General features: G+C 37.3%; 1 protein-coding gene and 1 pseudogene across 4 annotated transcripts in view; both read right to left on the bottom strand.

Moving 5' to 3' along the window:
• The window catches only part of MICU1 (mitochondrial calcium uptake 1), a 235893-nt gene that overhangs the window by 125118 nt on the left and 87859 nt on the right, over positions 1-22916 (bottom strand). For 2 of the 4 annotated variants that reach the window (XM_028512754.2, XM_028512757.2), the window contains 2 exons: positions 12798-12841; positions 1867-1878 (listed from right to left, as the gene is read on the bottom strand). In XM_028512754.2, coding sequence (XP_028368555.1) covers positions 1867-1878; positions 12798-12841 — 56 coding nt within the window. The remainder of the gene's footprint in view (positions 1-1866; positions 1879-12797; positions 12842-22916) is intronic. The other 2 variants (XM_028512756.2, XM_036026819.1) reach the window with 1 other exon arrangement.
• LOC114498309 lies at positions 18398-18499 on the bottom strand (annotated as a pseudogene).

The raw sequence follows: 22916 nt of genomic DNA, 5'->3' as shown, positions 1-22916 counted from the left end.
GTTAATTATTATATTGTTTCTTTTTTCAACCTGAATAGTCAAACATGTGTGGTAACAACAGACTTTACTCAGTGGTGGAACTCAGAGACTGGAAAGAGACAGTATGCATACTCCTGGAAGCAATACACTTTTAAGTGTTTGATACCATTCATAAGCTGCATCTGAAGATGCACTCTATGCTAACAAAAAACCGAAGTGAATCAGGCCTTTCCACAGGCGATAGGAACTTAGCATGCAAAGGACAAACCCTTGTAAAAAAAGCAAGCAAGAAAGCCCTCTTCTACAAAGTAACTGCTCTGCTCATTGACCTTTGGAAGCTTAAAGGATTTATACTAGAGTCACCAAAATGTGTGATATTTATAGAACCCAACAGAGATAAACAATCCCCCACTACCTATTCAAAGAAAGAAGTTCATTATTTTTAATACATAAAGAGTATTAATAAGGTATCCTTAAGAATACAGTAAAACTTGATTTTGAATCCTTTATCATTGAAGAATATTACTTTTGGTAGTCAGAGTTTCAAGAAGACTGGTGCTCTTTTGTCAGCAATGGCGGTTGACTACTCAGTGCTGCAGATTCCAGAGACTTCCACACACTTACCAGTTTCTACCTCTTTTCTCTTCTTACTTTCTATGAAGGACACCTATCTGAAGCAAGTCATTTTGAACCTTTAATCCTTAAACCATACAGCTATCACACAAGTTTTTAGCTGCTCCTACAAACTGTTCTGCTCTAATTAGAGACAGGAAGTGGCTTTCTGCAACACAGGTGTCAGCATCTCATCTGTTTTATGCTCTTTAGCACTATGCTTGTGTCATAGCTATTCTAAACTAGAATCTCAGGGATTAGAAACATTGATAATGGGGTTATCAATAGGTTATTTTCATATAATTACTTATTTGTTGATTTGTTTCACAATGCAGTTGAAGACAAAGATAAGACAATCTATGGCAACAACAATAGGCTGATTGGTTTGGAATTTGGTAATGGGACTACTAAAAATATATCCCATTCTAAAAACAAGGAAGCACATGAAAAATATTCCATAAAAATAAGAAGCGTCTTATGATTTTCATTAGTTATATAATTAATTCTTTTAAACCAAAAGATGTTCCAATTCAGTTTAATTTATATTTTTATGAAGAAATGTAAGAGTAAGTTTTAAAAAAAATGAAATTTTAATAATTTATAAGCTATAATTAAAGACTCTAAGCCTTAAAGATCAATTTTAAAAAGTACTTCCTATGTGTGTCCTTAAAATTCTCTTTTGTCAGCCTACAATCTATGTATTATTTTTTTCATGATTTTCTCCATATTAATTTTTCATCTGAAGCCACTATTACAGTTTAATTAGGAACTAAGACTATTTAAATAACCCATTTAACTGAGTATCCCTTATGCAATACAGTGATTAAAACAGTTTGTTTACCTTTTGTGTGACACATAATATTAAAACGTCCTTCTTAAAATAGACTAGCCAAATTTCCCTGTCATGGTTTTTTAATGGCTAGGAGTTGTGAATATTTTGAGTGATGTTATAATTTTTATAGTTGCAAGTCTATATTGTGAAATGAACATTATAAAGTTTATTATAATAAATGTAAACAATTTTATAAAGAACACAATAAACTTAAAAAAATCCTTTCTTTTAAATTATGCTAGGTACTATATTCTCAAGGACTTGTGCAGTGTTTGAATTGTCATATTAAAGATAAAGTACATTAATTTAAAGTGAAAGGAATAAAATCATTCTCTGAAGGGGGAAGGGAGAGGGCATGAGCATGCACTGAGCTGAACCTTTGTCCCTAAAGCATTATTATGGCTTTCAGAACATTACTAAATTGAAGCACATGCTGTCAGTACCTGCCAGAAATCCTGATCAGAGGTGAGAAAAGGAAAAAAATTGACATTCATTATATGAACAAAAACTTCCAAATTGACTATATATAAGTATCACAAAATATTATAACATATAAAGGACATATTAAAATCTGTTATAAAATCACTGAACACCTGGAAATAGAAAATGAGGACTAAATAGATATGTTTTATATATTATCTTCTAGGTACAAAAACCCCAAAACTAACTCGATCTAACCTCTTCACAATGAAACTTACATTGTAGAAAAACTCCATATGACTATAAAAAGGAAACACACAAATAATTACCTGTATCTTAAAGGGAAAGCAAACATTTCATTTTTTTTAAAGGACAAAATGGGAGAAAATAAATTTTATTCACCAGTTATTTCAATTTCCCTAAAATCTTGACATGTTTGAACCTCTTCTGTTTAAAGATAAAACAATTTAGCACACAACAAAAATCTCAAAAAAGGGCACTAACTAGACACAAAGTATTGATGAAAAGGGTTAATGTATTTTCCAACTTTTTTCATTAGGACATAAAAGCAGTTTTGCAAGATTCTCCACTCCACATCAAAGTTACCTATCTCCTTAATACAATACCCACTCCAATGAAGTATACTTTGAGCAGTGTGTGTTGGTATACATAATAATGACTAGGACTCAAAGAAAAATGTATTTGGTGCATTCTAGGGGTTTTGTAGAGCCTACTGTGAAACAAAGAATTTGAAATAAACAATTATAAAATATAAAAATTAAAAAACCAGAGTTTTTCCTCCAAATCCTGGTTTACTAGGGACATGTTTGTTGTGGGGGGAAAAAGGTCTCAAACATCAGGCTGTTCACAAAAATAACCCACAGTATCAACTTCAGAAAACAAACCTTAAGACTATTACACTGATTATTTTCCTAAAGGATGCACTTGACATGCCAACTCTCATTCACAAAAATACATTGTTAGGTTTGTGTTAAAGAGCCCCACATAGCATCTTAGAGGTCACAGAGGTTAACACATACACCTCTACCTCAAAGCTGCTCTCAGGCGCTACTCAATTGATGACACTGCCTTTGCAGTTGGGGAAACAACTGCTCAACTCTTATATGAATGAAAAGAACTGTACTCCCTGCATAACAAGAGATTATTTTAAATACAGGTGATAAAAACCATACTTCCTTTTTATTATTAAGTCATAAAGAAGTATTAAAATTAAAAGCAAAAATTACAGGGTAAGGCTTAACTACTAGGAGTGTCAAAGGAAGTGAAAACGGACTAGGTGCAGGACAATATGAATGAATGGGAGGAACAAGGATGGGGAGAACTGTGAGCATGTGCTGAAGATGCTAAGGGAGAGGATCTGGTGAAAATTTTGATCTTAGATAAGCGCCTATGTAAAGAAATAATGGGACAAGATTTCTAAACCCCACTATGTGCTTAAGAGTCATCCTCTCCTTCCTCAGCCTCTTTTTCATCATCCTTGATCAACTCTAGCTGGTCATCCAGCCCCTGATCTTCATTATCATCATCATTCCAGTAGGGCCCCCTCCTCAGCAGAGTCATCCTGCAAACCAAAAGGTTACTGGTTCGATTCCCTGTTAGGGCACATGCCTGGGTTGTGGGTCAGGTTCCCTATCACTGTTTCCCTCGCTCAGAAATGTTTCCCTCTCTTTCTCCCTTCCACCCCCTCTAAAAATAAATAAATAAAATCTTTAAAAAATGCTTTTAGCAATTTACAAGCCTAAGGCTAGAATTGGTGTGACAGGAGTGAGATGAATCACTGTGAACACAGAACAGCTCAGATATGAGAAAACAAAATAGAGCTCTCTCTTCAGTTCAGGGCTTAGCTATTTAATCCCAGTCAACTACTCATCACAAGCATGAGTAGAGCTTTACTCACGAGCACTATCTAACTGCGAAGGAAAGAAGCACAGAGAGAGTAATTATGCATAGGGTATGCTATTCTATAGCATTTCACACAAACCAAGAAAGAAGATAATATGTATCATAGCTAACTCCTTCCATAAATTGAGTAAAATGCTCAAAGTCATGCAAAATAGTTGCAATTTATACAGCCAGATACTTTACCTATTGTCCTGATTTTACTGAGAAGGTAACTGACACAGAGAGGTTAAGTGGTCTCTTGCCCAAGGTTACCCACCAAGTATGTGACAGCGTCCATATTGAACACAGGATTGTCTATATGCAAAGTCACACATTTTTCATCCTGAACTATTATTATACACTAAGAAGTTCAGCAATCCATAATGTATTTTTCATCCTCAATTCAGCATACTATAATATCAATCAATCTTTTACATATAGTTGTCAAATACTGAGACTCTTGAAATGGAAATCCCTAGAAAAATATTTCAAACACTAAAACCATATTTTCTTAGGACTGTGGTATGTACAAAAGAACTAAAATTACTAATTATAGGAAGAGAGAAAAACAAGACAGTGGTTTTAAAATAATTTAAAGACCTTGGGTGAGAAAGAAAGACGGTGAAAAAATCTGAGACTAAAAGTCAGAGGAAATTGCAGCAGGTGTCAAAGGACTTCTTGAAAATGCTGAATCAGTTCCTGAGTTCACTTTGGCAATAGAATCACATTCTAAACTTTTGCTCCTCTAAAGAATGACTAGATGAGTGGCCCCATTCAAATGATGCTATATTTAACATACAAGCAATCAGAGAAATTTCTATTTACAAAGAGATCATATAAACAAATAGCTTAGATACATGAAAGATGGTATAGCACACACAGCACTCAATGTGGTGAACTCTGGAGCCAGACTACCAGTTTGGAACCCTGGCTCTACCACTTACTAGCAGTATGAGCTCAGTTAAAAAAAAAAAGGATTAAATTACTTAACTTTTGTGTACTTTAGTTTTTTATTTGTAAAATGATAATAAAAATAGTAAGCTATCTAAAAGAGTAGTTGTGCAGATTAAATGAGTTACTACGTGTAAGAACTTAGAATGGTCTTCCCACCAAGATGGAGGCATAGGTGGACGCACAGTACCTCCTTGCACAACCAAGATAGGGACACCAACAATTTAGAAACAGAATAACATCCATCACTGACAGAAAATTGATCTGAATTGGAGTCGGACAACCAAGAAGTTGAAATAGACCCATTCATACAGACCAATAGGAGGGGCAGAGTAGGGCGGCCAGGTGCGGGTTGTGGCATGGAGAGCAGAGCGAGTTGGGACCAGGCAGTAAGGCATCGGGGGGTGAGCAAGACCACAGCGAGTGGACCCTGAGTGTGCAAGCTACAGCTGGCAGACCCTGGCTGAGGGGTGGCAACTGGCAGACCCAGTGAGGTGGCGACTGTAAAGCAAGGCACTGCGCGTAACCCAGGATCCCAGTGCTGGGAAATAGAGCCTCGGGACACTGATTGAGGACACCTGTGGGAGTTGAGGAGCAGGGAGGGACTCCCAGCCTCACAGGAGAGGTTCTTGAAGGGTCCCACGGAGTGCACAAGCCCACCCACACGGAAACTGGCACCAGAGGGGGCCACCTTGCTTGGGGGAAGCAGCAGAAGGGACTGACATCCCACAGAGAATGGAGCAAGTGCCATTGTTCCCTCTGGGACCCCGCCCCTACATACAATGTCACAACCCAGTGACTGGGATGCCCCGCCCTGGTGAACACCTAAGGCTCCACCCCTTACTGTAACAGGTGCAACCAGACCAAAAAAAAAAAAAGAGAGAGAGAGAGAGAGACAGAAATGGCTCAAACAGAAGAACAAATCAAAGCCCCAGAATCCATCCTTTTAAGCGACCGAGAGATAGCCAACCTATCAGATGCACAGTTCAAAACACCGGTGATCAGGAAGCTCACAGAATTGGTTCATTTTGGTTGCAAATTAGATGAACAAATGAAAGCTACAATAAGTGAAATGAAGAAAAATGCTCAGGGAACCAGTAGTGATGGAATGAAAGGTGGGTCTCACATAAATGGAGTGGACCAGAAGGAAGAAAGAAACAATCAAACAGAAAAGAATGGAGAAATAAGAATTCAAAAAAATGAGGAGAAGCTTAGGAACCTTCAGGACATCCTTAAACATTCCAATATCTGAATTATAGGGGTACCAGAAGGAGAAGAGGAAGAGCAACAGATTGAAAACTTATTTGAACAAATAATAAAAAGGAGAACTTCCCCAATCTGGCAAAGGAAATAAACTTCCAGGAAGTCCAGGAAGCTCAGAGAGTCCCAAAGAAGTTAGACCCAAGAAGAAACACACCAAGGCACATCATAATTACATTAACCAAGGTAAAAATGAAGGAGAGAATCCTAGAAGCAGCAAGAGATAAGGAGACAGTCACCTACAAAGGAGTTCCCATCAGACTGTCAGCTGATTTCTCAAAAGAGACCTTACAGGCAAGAAGGGGCTGGAAAGAAGTATTCCAAGTCATGAAAGGCAAGGGTCTACATCCAAGATTGCTCTATCCAGCAAAATTTTCATTTAGAGTGGAAGGGCAGATAAAGTGCTTCTCAGATAAGGTCAAGTTAAAGGAATTCATCATCACCAAGCCCTTATTTTATGAAATGTTAAAGGGACTTATCTAAGAAAAGAAGATAAAAAAACACGTATAATAAAATGATAGCAAACTCACAATTATTAACAAACACCTAAAACAAAACCAAAATAAACTAAGCAAACAACTAGAACAGGAACAGAACCACAGAAATGGAGATCACATGGAGGGTTATCAACAGGGGAGTGGGAGGAGGAGAGAGGGGGGAAAGGTATGGAGAATAAGTAGCATAGATGGTAGGTAGAAAATAGACAGGGGGAGGGCAAGAATAGTATGGGAAATGTAGAAGCTAAGAACTTATGACACATGGACATGAACTAAAGGGAGGGAATGTAGATGGGAGAGGGTGTGCAGGGTGGAGAGGAATGAAGGGGGGAAATGGGGTACTGTAATACCATAATCAATAAAATAGATTAAAAAAAGAACTTAGAATGGTGCTGGGCACAGAATAAACACTCGAAAAGCCTAAGCTATTCTTTTTCATATTATTATTGGTGATAATCACCTCAAGAGGCAAAGAGAGTCAAGAATCTGTCATTTGGAGCAATTGCTTTAAACTGGAAAAATAAAACACAGATAACAATGAGTCACTAATGTTTTTTTCTAAAAGGGCTAAATCATTACCTCTAAAATAATATGTGACTATGAAATTAATTGTGTAGAACTTCAGTCTTCAGGTAATTTAAATACTTTGTGCATTCTCCTGGAATCTGTTATAGGTTTTGTTTTTAAGCAAGAATTTTCCTATTATATATAAAAAAGAGAACACAAGTGATATACCCTCCTTTAAAGATGGGATTGATAGGGCAAATGAAAACATGGATCAAAAAATATGAAGCAAAAACAATAAAATTCTGCCCATGCATTCATACTAATAAGTAGAAAAACCTCAATGAACGTATCAATTCATCAAGAATTTAGACTTGACTGGTTTGAATTCTTTGGAAGTTAAAGAAGAGAGAGGGAGCGGGGGAGAGAGAGAGATGCACCTAATTAACAATTCAGAATTCGTAAGAGTATCATAATGTGCTATACAAATTTGAGAATTAAAGCAGTTCAAATAAATGTAAAGATTTATCAAAGCCTTGTCTGGCGTAGCTCAGTGGATTGAGCGCGGGCTGGGAACCAAAGTGTCCCAGGTTCGATTCCCAGCAAGGGTACATTCCTGGGTTGCAGGCCATAACCCCCAGCAACCGCACATTGATGTTTCTCTCTCTCTCTCTCTCCCCCCTCCCTTCCCTCCCTAAAAATAAATAAAATCTTAAAAAAAAAAAGAAATTGTTAAAAAAAAAAGGTTTATCAAATTCTGCTCCATGAGAATTTCGGTCCACCCTCTCCTAATTTACATTTTCTTTTAAAAAATATTTTATTTATTTATTTTTAGAGAGAGGTTAGAGAGGGAGAAAGACAGGGAGAGAAATGTCAATGTGTAAGAAACATCGCCTGGTTGCCTCTCACACACCCATAACCCAAGCATGTGCCCTAACCAGGAATCGATCCAGCAGCCTTTGAATTTATAGGCCAATGCTCAATCCACTAAGCCACACCAGCCAGGGCCAATTTATATTTTCTTGATCTGCAATACATTTCACTCTCAGAAGACAGGAAATCTCTTATATAATTTACTATATATGTTAAAGGATAATACTATACTTGATCTTATTTCAGACTCATATTTTATCTGTGATATGAAGTAAATAGCCACAACTTGAATAAAGCAGTGAGAGGAAAATGTGTGCCCACACTCACCCTTGGGAAGTAAATCTCACCCCTAAAGGGAATGGCATGGACAACAGTGTGGTGATTGCTGGCAGGGAGGTGGGTATAAGGAGATTAAATGGTAATGGAAAAAAATTAGCAAAGGAAAAGAAAAGAAAGAAAGTTCATTTATTAATATTTTAAAATAACTTTTACCTAGTAAGCAATTAAAAACATTGAGTTATATTAAAACTTTGATTTTTAACTATGGCTCCCATCATTTTTGCTGCTAATTATCTTTTCTGCTATAAACACTGTAATCAGTATTTCCCTTTCTAGCCTTTAACTATACTTTTATTTCTTTTACCTAAATGTGGACAATTTTCGCTTTAATTTGATATAAAATGTTCTCCTGTTCCATGTGAACAAATATTCTAGTATGCATCATCAAAGAGATGGAAATAAAACACTGTTAATTCTTTTTTCCAAATTGATTCTAAGGGGGCTATAATTACAAATATTGAATAAACTCAATCCAGAGGCACCATTTCTGAAATGTTCAGGAGAGCCTGGGGGAAAAGGGAACTTGATAAAGAGGAAAGAATTAAAAAATCTATTTTTCTGGGAAAAAAAAAGATGGAAAGATAGTAATGAGCAATTAGTTTCAATGAGCAATTCCTTGTTACCTGAAAAAAAAGGAATGTGAACTTTAAAGTTTTTAGAAGAGAGAAGATGATTACAGAAAAACTCTAGAATATTGGTATTCTTAGCTTAAACAATTTTATCTAGATAATGAAGTTTTTTACTGTAACTTAAAAAAATACCATGGTGGTATCTGATATGGACTGTCTTTTATTACATGCAATAGAAACAGAAAGTACAAAACTGTATTTTGATCTTTGCTATGCTGAGAAAAAAGGGAGAGTTAAGAAAACCTGGGAAATGAAAGGTGTAGGCCCCACCAATAAAAGACAGCAACTAAATGAGTAAATGAGAGAAACATGACAATTATACAACAGAAAGGATCCATTTAGAAGTTATACTTTGTTTCATAGACCAATTATTATATGATAAAATTAAATCCAGAAAAACATAGCTTTTATTAAAGAAATAATCCAGAAATAACAAGTCACAAGAAAAATGCAGAGATATTGTACATTGCCGGAATGTGTGTGTGTTTAATCTATGACATGTTTCACTAAAACAAAAGCCAGACCATAATTTATATTACCATCTGTATAATGCTAATGTACTATGTACAGTGATGGACTATGTACTATGTACAGTTCAAATATCCTTTAACAAAATCTGAACTCTTTCCAGCTTTGAGATTTTTGAACTTTAATCTGAATATATTATTTTTAAAAATAACACTTGTCTACCAAATAAATTCTTGAAACCAAAGGCCGTTGGTTATAGCCTCTTTATGCACAGCCTGTGTTAGTAGATCATTTGGAAATGCATAAATGAGGCAAGAGCCAATAATAATGCATTTCATGGCTTTGGTACAAAGGCAATTGCCAGTATCCTTAGAGTAAGGCACATTAACATAAGGTAGTGATGGGCTCTGGAAAAAGATCATCCCCAAAATTAAAAAGGCGCTTAATCCAATTCAGTTTTACTGACTATCAGTTGAAACAAGAATGTTTCATTTACTTCTTAAGGGAATTTTCTAGTCAAACAGAATAGGAGAAAAGAGGATAGGTATCAAATCAAGAAAAAACTATCCAATTATTTGTCAATATCAGTTGGACCATTCTTTTCTATTTTGCTTCTGGAGACCGCACAAAATTCAAGTGTACAAGAGAAACGACCCCAGGATGTGAAACTACTTCTACATTTGTTCTTGCTTTCAGTGACAAAAAGAGTAAAGTGTGATTCAATTAGAAGGCAATAAAAATAGGATAGTGTTTCTTACTGTTTAAACAATAGACTTCATTAAATGGTGTGTTAAAAGTTAAAACAATGGGGCATAAGAGGAGATGAGAGTCAATATTCTTTCTTTAAGCAGTTCATAACTAGTTTATCTTCCAAGTTAAAAAAGAAAGAGAAAATTACCCATTTAAAAATCAAAGCAAGTTTAAAAGGAAAATTCCCCTAGGTTGTTAGATTTCTACTAAATTTCTGGCCATCATGTATGAAATTTTCTGCAATTACCACACAAATCTGATTTTTCGACAACTCAGTAATTGTTTTAGGATTTATATACACTAGAAACTTTACTTAAGAATTAAGATTTCCTGATTGAGGCAACGAGAGAGTCATGCAGATCCAAAGAGAAACAAGAAGATTGATAGCTGAGTAAGGGTTGGTCCTTATAGTTATAAAGTAAAAGGCTTTTATACTTGGTAAAAATCCCTGGAAAAATATCTAAACTGAATAAACACAATGAAATTTTGCACTCTTTGTTATAGTAAGGTTTAAAAACAGTGTCAAAATTAATCTTTTAAGCTTCATTTGAAATAAAAGACAATTCAGAAAGAGTAGTGAACTTGGTTTAAAAATCCTACTTAAGAAGCATAACCTTTATCACAAAACAAGACCTTAAGAATATATTTGATGGGAATTAAAATAAGATTTACATGAAGAACCTGGCAAAGGTATTAAGTATGCACATCAAAACAAAGATGGAAAGGAAATCTGTGTGCACCTTTGCTAGGGGGCAAGCTGGTTATCTCTGGATCCCTGGCTTAATTCTACACTTCCTTATATTCCTTATTCCTTTGTTCTCCACCATACAAATCATGCTTTCAAACACTGTACACTAATATACCTGAATCTTGCCTTTCCCACTTTGACTTCAGAATTTTATGCGTTAGTGCACAAACACCTGCAATTATAATCTGGAAAGTCTGCCTTCCAAAGGCAGAAGCACTGTCATTTAAGTCCCCACGTCAAGGCGGGCACTCAAATGCTTCAACATTTTATTGCATTTCACTCTTGCTATTTTATAAAAATAAGTGTATATCAAAAAATGCAAGTGACACCAATGATAAGAAATGTAGAGCTCATACATTAAATGCAATTGAAACAAAGGGGGAGCTCATCAGTCTTGTCAAAAGCTGCAAATTTTTAGTGTCTAGTGGATAGAAACAGGAAAAAATTAAAAGGCACGTATAAAATATGAGAAATCATTGGGGATTTTATATTTGGGGGACCTCTAAAAATGGAAATGCCACTTAGGTAAATTTGCTGTTCAAGTCACACTTCTTTATGTGTTTTCAGATTTACACATATACAGCCACAGAGAAGTAAATTCTCATGTTACTCTGGATTCTTTTAGTAACCAAAAAAAGTGATCTGTTAAACTGATTTTGCTGTAGGATGTCACTGACTTAGTGAGTCATACCTCCAAGGAATATGTGATTGACTATCTGATTTTTTCCAAGTTGTCAAATATATACTGTCACCTCCTGTTTGCCAGGCATATGCTGGACTCTGAGTGACGCAAAAACAGATTACGACAGGGGCCTGACTTGCCAGAGACTCTGAATCAAACCCTGACACCAGTGTCTGCAAATAGTCTCTAACACGTATATGGTACTTGATCATATGTGAAGCAGAGACACTAAGGATCAGGAGGAAGAAATGGCTGTCCCAAAGCAGAGCTAGGACTCTAGGCCTAGGTCTCCTAACATCAAGTCCAGTGCCTTTTATTTTCTATCATCGTTTCTTTTAGATTATGTAACTTTAAAAAGAGGACACTCACAGATGGAGGTCCTGTGTCACCTGAATAGGAAAGGTAATTTTTAGGCTGGAAGCCTTGGCTGAGATCTCTCAGTTCTTAAGACAGCCACCCATTCTTTCCACTTGCGCAAAAGACCTTAGCACTCATATCTTCACTGTATCGGTATATGGAGTTTACATAATGATGCAGAATTGACATATTCCTGCAAGATCAGTTTCTACTAACCCTGACCTCTACTCATCTGAACTATCTTTTGTGATCCTGCCTTTTGCAGCCACTTCATGATTTTCCTTCCGAGTCCTTTCACTCCAAGCTTAATAGAGCCATTCCTAGCTCTTTCTTCTTTCTTCCTCCTCTTTGAAATTGACCTTTTAGTTTTTTTTCTGACCCTATGCAATACGTTCTTTCTCTTTTTGAAGAATTCAGCCTGAAAAGAAAAAACATGTTTAACTAACTGCTTTGGCATAATAATATTGAAAGTTTCATTTTCTATACTTAAGAATGATTTATTATGTAATTTCTTCAGGCATGAAATAAAGAATTGAAAGTAAGTAAATGCAAACATGTAAATTTGGAGTGGTTTTCATAATGAGTATGAAAGCACTAGTAAGGACTTCCCCAATTTTCTGGTTAAGATGACCTCTGCATACTACTGAAGTCTGAGGAGGGTCAGGTCAAATCGGATGGCTGCTGTCAAGAGCAATGTCACAATGGGGGGCTCGTTAACTTTTGAGGCTTTTGAATGAAAAGTTAAATGTCAACTTACACTGAATTAGTCCTTTATATAACCAGCAGGCAACCCGTGAGTGTTATGTTTTATGGATAAATATAGAACAAACTTCTATTTGACTCTTTCTGTAGAAGATTCTGAAGCTCTTACAGGCCTCCCAACCTAAACAACATACTTTTATAAGATGTATTCAGAAATCTCTCACGAATAATTCTAGAGGAACTTTAAAATATTCTTAGCAAACAGGATATACACATGTCATAATTTGCTTACCTTTCCATCAAAGCGTTTTATTATATACTGATCCAGGCCCAAGTCTGTAAAAGAGAAAAAAAAATTAGTCACTGATTCATCTCAAATGAAACATGTTGACAATTAAATGTACTAGATTGTTTAGCCAAATATTATTTCAAGGCCACAAGAATGAAAATTTTGTCCCATTTTCAGACTCAAAAGTATAAATACTAAAAGATACTAATGTTGTACTTTACATAAGAGAAGGGAGGCTTTGAGAGGATAAAGAGGGTAAAATTCATACATGAGCATATTCAACAGTAGAGCCAACTAGAATCCTGGATTCCCCCTGGGGTGGTGCTCTTTTCATTACATCAGGGTGCTAATTACCTCTAAATAAGGAGAGGGATATTAATTTAATCTGAATGCGTAATAATTACTTGTATCATAAAGGCTTTCCAACTTCCACTTAGGATGGTGTCATAGGCAGACATGGCTCACCTCTTCACACAACCACATCAAAATTACAACTAAAATATAGAACAACCATCACTCAGAACCATCAGAAATGCAGCTGAATGAAAGTCTGACAATTATGGAATTAAAGAAACCACATCTACCCGGACTTGTAGGAGGGGCGTAGACACAGAACATGCTGGTCCAACATCCACATAGAGAGAAATTTAGGAGAGATATCTCAGGAGTGAGGAGTCCCAGACCCATACCAGGTCCCCCAGCCCAGGGTTCCAGTGCCAGGAAGATAAGTCACCACAGCTTCTGGATGCAAAAACCAGCAGGGATTGAGTTGGTGGAAGAAACTTCTAGAGACCCAAGCAGTTCCTCTTAAAGAACCCATGCACAGGCTTACCTACTCAGACTTACTTTCTCTGAGCTCCAGCACCAGGATAGCAGCGTAAAAGGCACCAGTGGCATACTGGGAGAAACTGAACTCTCTGGTATTAAGGCGAGCAGAGGCTATTGTCCCTTTTCTAAACCCTCCCCCCACAGAGCCACAGAGCAGGCAAGCTGATGCCATATCTGTGACTCCATCAACTTGGCTAACACTGTTTGACCCACCTTGGAGATCCCCAGAGGATTCGCCACACCCAATTTGCAGTCCTACCCAAGCTGCTTTTCGATATGAATGGTTTAGTCTTGGCTCATGCTGCACAACTTCCTAAGTCCTCTCAAACAAGCAACAGCTGGCCTTAGTGAACCCCAGGCCCCATACCACTTACTAATTTGTCCAGGCCCGGCACTAGCAGCAGCCAGCCTAGATTAACAGCGTGGCTTCACCTGGGAATCTCTAAGCCCAGCACGAGTAGCAGCCATCTCAGATTGCTTATAGCTCAGACAGGGTATCCTCAAGCAAAACACAGGTGGGGGCTAACCTTGGTCTGTATCACCTGGGAAACCCTAGGGCTAGTGTACCCAGTGGACAGCTATAGACCACAATGGAGCACCAGCACCCTGTCCCTGCATAGCTTATCATCCACGGAGGGTAGAGATTGGTGGTCAGTGCTCACAGCCAATACTACAGCTGACTGGCCAACAGCAATCAATGCTCAACTACACAGGAGGAGGGTGTACTCAGCCCACATGAAGGGTGCACCTCGAGTACCCAGCTTGGGTTATAGGGGAGGCTGTGCCACTGGACCCTACAGGACACCTACTACATTATGCCACACTACGAAGACATGGAGTCATAGCAGCTCTACATAATACATGGAAACAAACACAGGAAGGCTACCAAAATGAGGAGACAAAGAAACAAGGCCCAAACGAAAGAACAGGTCAAAACTCCAGAAAAAGAACTATACAAAATGTATACAAGCAATCTATCAGATGCAGAGTTCAAAACACCAGTTCTAAGGATGCTCAAGGAACTTAGTGAGGACCTCAGCAACATAAAAAAGATCCAGTCAGAAACGAAGGATACACTAATTGAAATAAAGAACAATTTACAGGGAAACAACAAGAGCATTGATGAGGCCAAGAGTCAAATTAATAATTTGGAACATAAGGAAGAAAAATACAGCCATTCAGAATAAGAAGAAAAAAAGAATCCAAAATAATGAGGATAGTATAAGCAGCTTCTGTGAAAACTTCAAGAGGTCCAAAATTTATATTATAGGGGTGGCAGAAGGAAAAGAGAAAGAGCAAGAAATTTTCAGTGTATTTGAAATAATAATGAAATAAAACATCCCTAATTTTGTTAAGGAAATAGACATACAGGTCCAGGAAGCACAGAGTCCCAAACAAGATGGATGCAAAGAGTCCCAATTCAAGACATATAATTAAAATGCTAAAGGCTAAAAATAAAGAGAGAATTTTAAAAACAGCAAGAGACATGAGTATATACCTACAGGGGAATTCCCATAAGACTCTCAGCTGATTTCTCAAAAGAAACTTTTCAGGCTAGAAGGGATTGGCAAGAAATATTCAGAGTCATGAAAAGCAGGGACCTATAGCCAAGATTGCTCTATCCAGCAAAGCTATCATTTAGAATCGAAGGGTAGATAAAGAGCTTCCCAGACAAGAAGGAACTAAAGGAGTTCATCATCTCCAAACCATTATTATATGAAATGCTAAAGGGATTTAAGAAAATGAAGATCAAAACTATAAATGATAAAATGGCAAAAATACATATCTATTAACAATTGAATCTAGAAAACAAACTAAGCAAACAAGAACAGAGACAGACTCATGGATACAAAGAGTGTTTTGATGATTTCCAAATGGGAGGGGAGTATGAGGGCATGGGTGAAGAGGTGAGGGGATTAAGAAGTACAAATAGGTAGTTACAGAATAGCCATAGGGATTTAAAGTACAGTATAGGAAATGGAGTAGCCAAGGACTTATATGCATGCCCATGGACATGAACAATGGTGTGAGGACTGCCTGAGGGAGCGGGGCGGGGGTAGTTGGTGGAGGGGGGGTGAAGGGGGAAAAATCAGGACAACTATAATAGTGTAATCAGTAAAATACAATAAAAAGTAATTATTTGTATCAAGTTAAAGAAAGATGAGTTTAATATCAAAGGAAATTTTTGTAACACACTTAAACAGATACAAATAGACCAATTAATATTACCTTTAAAATTTGGTTAAATAATAAATATTTACCTTGAGAATACCTAGCACTGAATTCTAAGCACAAAGACACAAGTAAAGTACCCATGAGGGCAGGGACTTTCTGTCTTTGCCTACCACTTTATCCTAGCATTTAGAATAGTGCTTGATCAATAAATGTCTATTAAGAATGAGTAAGATACAATCCCTGCCTTGAACAAAGATATATGCATATAATAATTAACGTTACAAAGAAGCATACAATTAGCTTAATAACAGGGTGTTGTGCAGCTTTTTAGACTGGAGAAATCAGTTCCCAATTACATGTATTTGTTTATAATTATTCAGTTCTTTTCTTTTCAGTTCTTATGGTATTCATTCTAGTGTAGGCCCTTATCTTGCTATGTCCAGGGTATTATAATGATCACATTATCATCCCTCCCAGAGTAAGCTTTTTGCATTTCTGACTTCTCTACATTCTCCTTATCTAAAATGTGCTTACTTTCTAGAAACGTGCCACAAGAAAACAAACCTCAGACTGCAAAAGAAAGAGATAAATCAAGAAACAGAAATTTAAAAAAACCCCAAACCCTAACTTTAAACCTCAGAGATATTCAAAAAGATATCAGAGACATAATGGTAGAACATGCTTTATTTCATGTTTTCATGTGCATACTGAAAATCTGTATATGTTGTTTGGAGAAATGTTTATTCAAGTCTTTTGCCCATGTTATTTGGATTGTTCTTTTGTTGAGTTGTAAGAGTTCTTTTTCACTTCTGGTAGTTTGTGTGTTTCTGATAGGGGTTTAAGACTTGGAAAAATTTAGCTTAAGGTAAATAGTCATAAATCTAGCAAGTAATGTATATGTTAAGTTTTTGTTTCAGTAACTACAGATAAGGCCCATCCTGGTGCCTGAGATTAAGCAGTTGACCTCCAGGGGCATTGGCTGGAGATTACCTCGTATGGAGACATCTGTACCAGGAAGAAGCGAGGACTACCCTTCCCCCTTCGAGGCAACTGTTGAATTTCAAAGGCTTTCGCTGACACCTTGTTTGCCCTCCCGCAACCCCCTTATAAAAGATCTGGCTGGGAAAGAAAGAGCAAGATGGTTTGTTAGGGTGTGAGCCCGCCATCTTGTTGGATGGCCAGCCATCTGAATAAAGTGCCTATAAAAGATTCAATCGCTGTCATTGCTTATTGGATTTGGTAGTGACAGGCAGCCGAACGCCAGTGTCTTCCAGTTACATTTCTAGGAATTTTTCAGTTTCATTTAGGTAACCCAATTCATTGGTATACAACTGTTCATAGTATTCTCTCACAATCTTTTTCATATGTATAAAGAAGGTTGTAGGAAACTGTTCTGCATGGTGTGGGCCCAGCTCCCATTCGGAGATGCACAGGACCCACACCCACAGATAGGTTCTCCTGGGGGAATCAGGCCTGCAATGTACCTAGGCCACTATGAGTCTTGCTTTTTGCTAAAACTCCCTCACCCTGAATTGAGGACATTTACTGCAAAGGAACTTCCTAAAATCCATGCTAAATCTTCTAAGGAGGAGTGTAACCAGTCCAACTACTTTTGCCTTTTCATTTGCAAATATCCCTCTTCTGTGATGTGATTAGCAGCATTGGCTTCTTTGTTTTCTGTAAAAGGTAACCACCTAAAGTGAGCCTGTGCATAGTTAATGTGGACCTTCTTGTCATGTGCCCAAAAAGACAATAAAAGCTCATTGGAGCAAGGGCAGAGGCTTTTGCTCCCCTTGAGAGAAAAGCCATGACGTCCCTTTTCCTCCACCAGATTCAGTAATCCATGTGAATGTCTCATTTCATTCATAATGACGCAGACCCCACGAGCTGGAGTCTGTATCAGTAGGTAAAAACGTCCCCACTTTCACTTCTGATTTTAGCTATTTGCTTCTTTTTTTCTTAATCAGACTAGATGAAAGTTTCTCAATTTTGTTAAACTTTTCAAAGAACCAACATTGTGCTCAATTGATTCTATTGTTTTTCTATTTTCTATTCATTTATCTCTGCTTTAACTTTTACTATTTCCTTATTTCAACTATTTTGGGTTTTGTTTGCCCTTCTCTTTTTTTAGTTCCATAAGATATAATCTGAAGAAAAGACTGATTTGAGTTCTTTTTAAAGGTAGGTATTTACAGCTGTGTTTCTCTTTGAGCACTGCTTTTGTAGCATCACATAAGTTTCAGTAAATTCTGTTTTCCTTTTTATTCACGTCAACTATCTTCTAAATTGTCTTGTGTTTCTTATTTGATCACTGGTGTTCAACTGTTTAATTTCCACATATTTATTAAATTTCTAGTTTTCTTTGTTATTGATGTACAGCTTTATTTTATTGTTAGCAGAAAAAGACACTTTATATCACTTTAATCTTTTAAAATTAAGCTTTGTTTTGTAGATTAACATTTGGTCTAGCTCGTATATTCTGCAGAATGTTTGATGTGCACTTCAGAAGAATGTGTACTTGGCTGCTCTTCAATGGAGTGTTGTGTTAATGTACGTCAGGTGTAGTCAAGTTATAGTGTTTTACTCCTTTTTCTTTTTTCTACTGTGCAACCCACTTCAGTGCCTGTAGCCTACTGTCAGAGGCCAGGCAATGGACAAGGGCAGAGTGTACTCTGGCATGGGGCACTATGAAAGACCCTTGCACCCCTAAGTCCTCTATTTTTTTATTGGCATTCTGTCTAGATGTTCTATGCATTATTGAAATGGGGGTATTGAAGTCTCCAATTATAATTATTGAATTATTTCTTCCATCAATTCTGTCAATGTTTCTTTTATATATTGTGGGGGCGTCCTGTCATTTGGTGTGTATATATCACTGTTATATCTTCTTGATGAATTGACCCTTATATCATTATATAATATCTTTCTTTGTCTCTTGTAACAATTGCTTACCTAAAATCCATTTTGTCTATTACCAGTATAGTTACCTTAGCTCTCTTGGTTACTATTTTTACCCTCTTCATCTTCATCTATTTGAGTCTTTTGTAAACACTATCTATTAGATCATAGATTTTCTCCTGTCAATCTCTTTTAACTAGTAAGTTTAATTCCTTTACATTTAAAGTTACTACTGATAAGAAAGGACCACCTTCAAAAATCTTATAATATGCTTTCTGTATGCTGTATCTTTCTTGTCCCTTGATGCCTCTGAAGTTGCTGTCTTTTGTGTTTGGTTGACTTATTTTCTAGTGTAACATTTCTATTCTCACCTCATTTCCTTTTCTGTATGTTTTCTGGTTATTTTCTTAGGGATTAACTTAAGACATTATAATTAATATCTTAAATTGATAATCTAATTTGAATTGACATTAATGTGCTTATAATGGTTGTTTTTTAATATATTTTATTGATTATGCTATTACAGTTGTCCCACTTCCCCCCTTCATTCCCCTCCACCCTGTATTCCCTCTCCCACCCACATTCCCTCCCTTTAGTTCATGTCCATGTGTCATAAGTTCTTTAGCTTCTACATTTCCCATACTATTCTTGCCCTCCCCCTGTCTATTTTCTACTTACCATCTATGCTACTTATTCTCCATACCTTTTCCCCCTCTCTCCTCCTCCCACTCCCCTGTTGATAACCCTCCATGTGATCTCCATTTCTGTGGTTCTGTTCCTGTTCTAGTTGTTTGCTTTGTTTGTTTTTGTTTTTGTTTTAGGTGTGGTTGTTAATAATTGTGAGTTTGCTGTCATTTTACTGTACATGTTTTTTTTTATCTTCTTTTTCTCGGATAAGTCCCTTTAACATTTCATAAAATAAGGGTTTGGTGATGATGAACTCCTTTAACTTGACCTTATCTGAGAAGCACTTGATCTGCCCTTCCATCCTAAATGAAAGCTTTGTTGGATAGAGCAATCTGGGATATAGGTCCTTGCCTTTCATGACTTGGAATACTTCTTTCCAGCCCCTTCTTGCCTGTAAGGTCTCTTTTGAGAAATCAGCTGACAGTCTGATGGGAACTCCTTTGTAGGTTACTGTCCCCTCATCTCTTGCTGCTCCTAGGATTCTCTCCTTCATTTTTACCTTGGCTAATGTAATTATGATGTGCCTTGGTGTGTTCTTCCCTGGGTCCAACTTCTTTGGGACTCTCTGAGCTTCCTGGACTTCCTAGAAGTCTATTTCCTTTGCCAGAATGGGGAAGTTCTCCTTTGCTATTTGTTCAAATAAGTTTTCAATCTGTTGCTCTTCCTCTTCTCCTTCTGGTACCCCTATAATTCAGATGTTGGAATGTTTAAAGATGTCCTGGAGGTTCCTAAGCCTCTCCTCATTTTTTTGAAATTTTATTTCTTCACTCTTTTCTGGTTGGTTGTTTTTTTCCCTCCTTCTGGTCCACTCCATTTATGTGAGACCCACCTTTCATTTCATCACTATTGGTTCCCTGTGCATTTTCCTTCATTTCACTTATTGTAGCCTTCATTTGTTCATCTAATTTCCGACCGAAATGAACCAATTCTGTGAGCTTCCTGATCACTGGTGTTTTGAACTGTGCATCTGATAGGTTGGCTATCTCTCAGTCACTTAAAAAAACTGGCGCTGGGGCTTTCAATTCTGTTTGAACCATCTTTTTTTTTTTTCCTTTGGTCTGGTTGTGCCTGTTACATGAGGGGTGGAGCCTTAGGTGTTCACCATGGCGGGGCAACCCGAGTCACTGGGTTGTGACATTGTATGTGGGGGCGGGGTCCAAGAGGGAACAATGGCAGTAGCTCCATTCTCTGTGGGACCTCAGTCCCTCTGCTGCGCCCCCCTAGCAAACTGGACCCTAGCAATCTGGTGCCAATTCCTGTGTGGGTGGGTTTGTGCACGCTGTGGGACCCTCCAAGGACCTCTCCTGAGAGGCTGGGAGTCCCTCCATGCTCCTCAATCCCCACAAGTATCCTCAATCAGTGCCCCAAGGTTCTATTTCCCAGCACTGTGATCCTGGGTTGTGTGCAGTGCCTTGCTTCACAATCGCTGCCTCACTGGCTCTGCCATTTGCCACCCATCGGCCGGGGTCTGCCAGCTGCCACTTGTGCGTTCAGGGTCCACCTGCTGCAGTCTTGTGCACCCTAGATGCCTCACGCACCTGGTCCCAATGCTCTCTGCTCTCCACGCTGTGACCTGGGCCCGGCTGCCCAACTCTGCCCCTACTACTGGTCTGGATGAATGCGTCTATTTTCTTGGTCGTCCGACTTCCATTCAGATCAATTTTCTGTCAGTTTTGGTTGTTATTTTGTTTCTAAATTATTGTCATCTTTATCTTGGTTGTGCGAGGAGGCACAGTGTGTCTACCTATGCCTCCACCTTGGCCGGAAGTCTGTTTTATGAATTTGTCATTTAAATCATACAAGAAAGAGAAAGAAGTTACAAACCAAAAATGAAACAAAAGCAGACTTAATGTTTCCCTATGTAGTTACTTTACTGGTCATACATATATGTTCCTTGGCTAATCCCTTCACCTTCTTTTCTACGTTCCTGTCCTCCTCCCTCCACTCCACAATGTCACTCTGTTCCATGTATCTATACCTCTACTTCTATTTTGTTACATAGTTTATTTTGTTCATTAGATTCCATATAGAAGTGAGATCACATGGTATTTGTCTTTCACTGACTGGCTTATTTCCCTTGGCTTAAGAAAAAGAGAATATTAAAAGCGGCAAAAGAAAAGCAGTTAGTTACCTACAAGGGAGCTCCCATAAGACTGTCAGATGATTTCTCAACAGAAACTTTACAGGCCAGAAGGAAGTGGCAAGAAATATTCAAAGTGATGAAAAGCAAGCACATACAACCAAAACTGCTCCACCCAGCAAAGCTATAATTTAGAATGAAGAGACAGATAAAGAGCTTCTGAGACAAGAAAAAGCTAAAGGAGTTCATCACCACCAAGTTAGTATGACAAGAAATGTTAAAGGGTCTTCATTAAGAAGAGAAAAAGATAAAAAATATGAATAAAATGACAATAAACCCATATCTATCAAGAATTGAATCTAAAAAATAAACAAGCAAAACAGAAACAGACTCATAGATGCAGAGAACATTTTGACAGTTGCCAAATGGAAGGGGTATAGGGAAGATGGATGAAAAGTGTAAAGGGATTAAGAAGTACAAATTGGGCTGGATTGGGAGTAAAAGGGAGAAAACTATACTTGAACAATGATTAAAATAGAAAAAGAAAACTAAAAAAAATAATGGTTTGTAGTAATTACATATAGGAAATGAGAGATTAAAAGCTATATTCATTACTATTCAAATTTTGTTAAAATATACATGTAGATGAACATCAGAAAAAACATCAAATGCACTTGCTAAAGATCATGTACAAATAACCCATGGACATGGACAACACTGTGGAGACTGACTGTGGGAATGGGGGGTGGGATGGGTGGAGGAGGGCAAAGGGGAAAAATTGGGACAAATGTAATAGAATAATTAAAAAATCTTAAAATATAAAAAAAGAAGTACAAATCGGTCTTTGTAGAATAGTGTGTACAGTCATCCTTCGCTATATCTCGATGCACTTATTGCAGCTTCTCTGAATCATGGTTTTGTTTTTTTTTAAAATCTCTAATTGTGTGTCACAGAGTTTTTGTTATATTGTGGGATTTTGCGGTATACTGTACCCATGTAGAATTTTATATGTAGTTAAGGAGAGTGGGAAAGGTTTATAGGATTGTGGGAAGGGCTTATAAAGCTTTAAAATATATATAAATAATAAAATAAATATAATGCCACTACTTCATGGATTTTCACCTATTGTGGGGGCTCTGGAACATAGCTCCTGCAATAGGTGAGGGATCACTGTAGAATAGAATGGGGATATAAAGTACAGTATAGGGAAGATACTCAATACTCTTCTAATAACTATGTTATGGTATCAGATGGGTATGAGATTTATTGGGATGATCACTTCGTAAGTTACATAAGGTCTAATCACTGGGCTGTACACCTGAGACTAATATAACATTTTATGTCTACTGTAATTGAAAAATTAAAAAATGATTAACAGACTGTGCACAAAAAATAAATTGGTGATAGATATATAGTTATTGCCATTTTATTTTTGTAATTCCTTCTCCTTATTC

The sequence above is a fragment of the Phyllostomus discolor genome, chromosome 5 (assembly GCF_004126475.2).
Source record: "Phyllostomus discolor isolate MPI-MPIP mPhyDis1 chromosome 5, mPhyDis1.pri.v3, whole genome shotgun sequence".
NCBI classification, from domain to species: domain Eukaryota; kingdom Metazoa; phylum Chordata; class Mammalia; order Chiroptera; family Phyllostomidae; genus Phyllostomus; species Phyllostomus discolor.
Note: the sequence above shows the minus strand (reverse complement) of the source record. Positions and strands in the feature narration are given on the sequence as shown.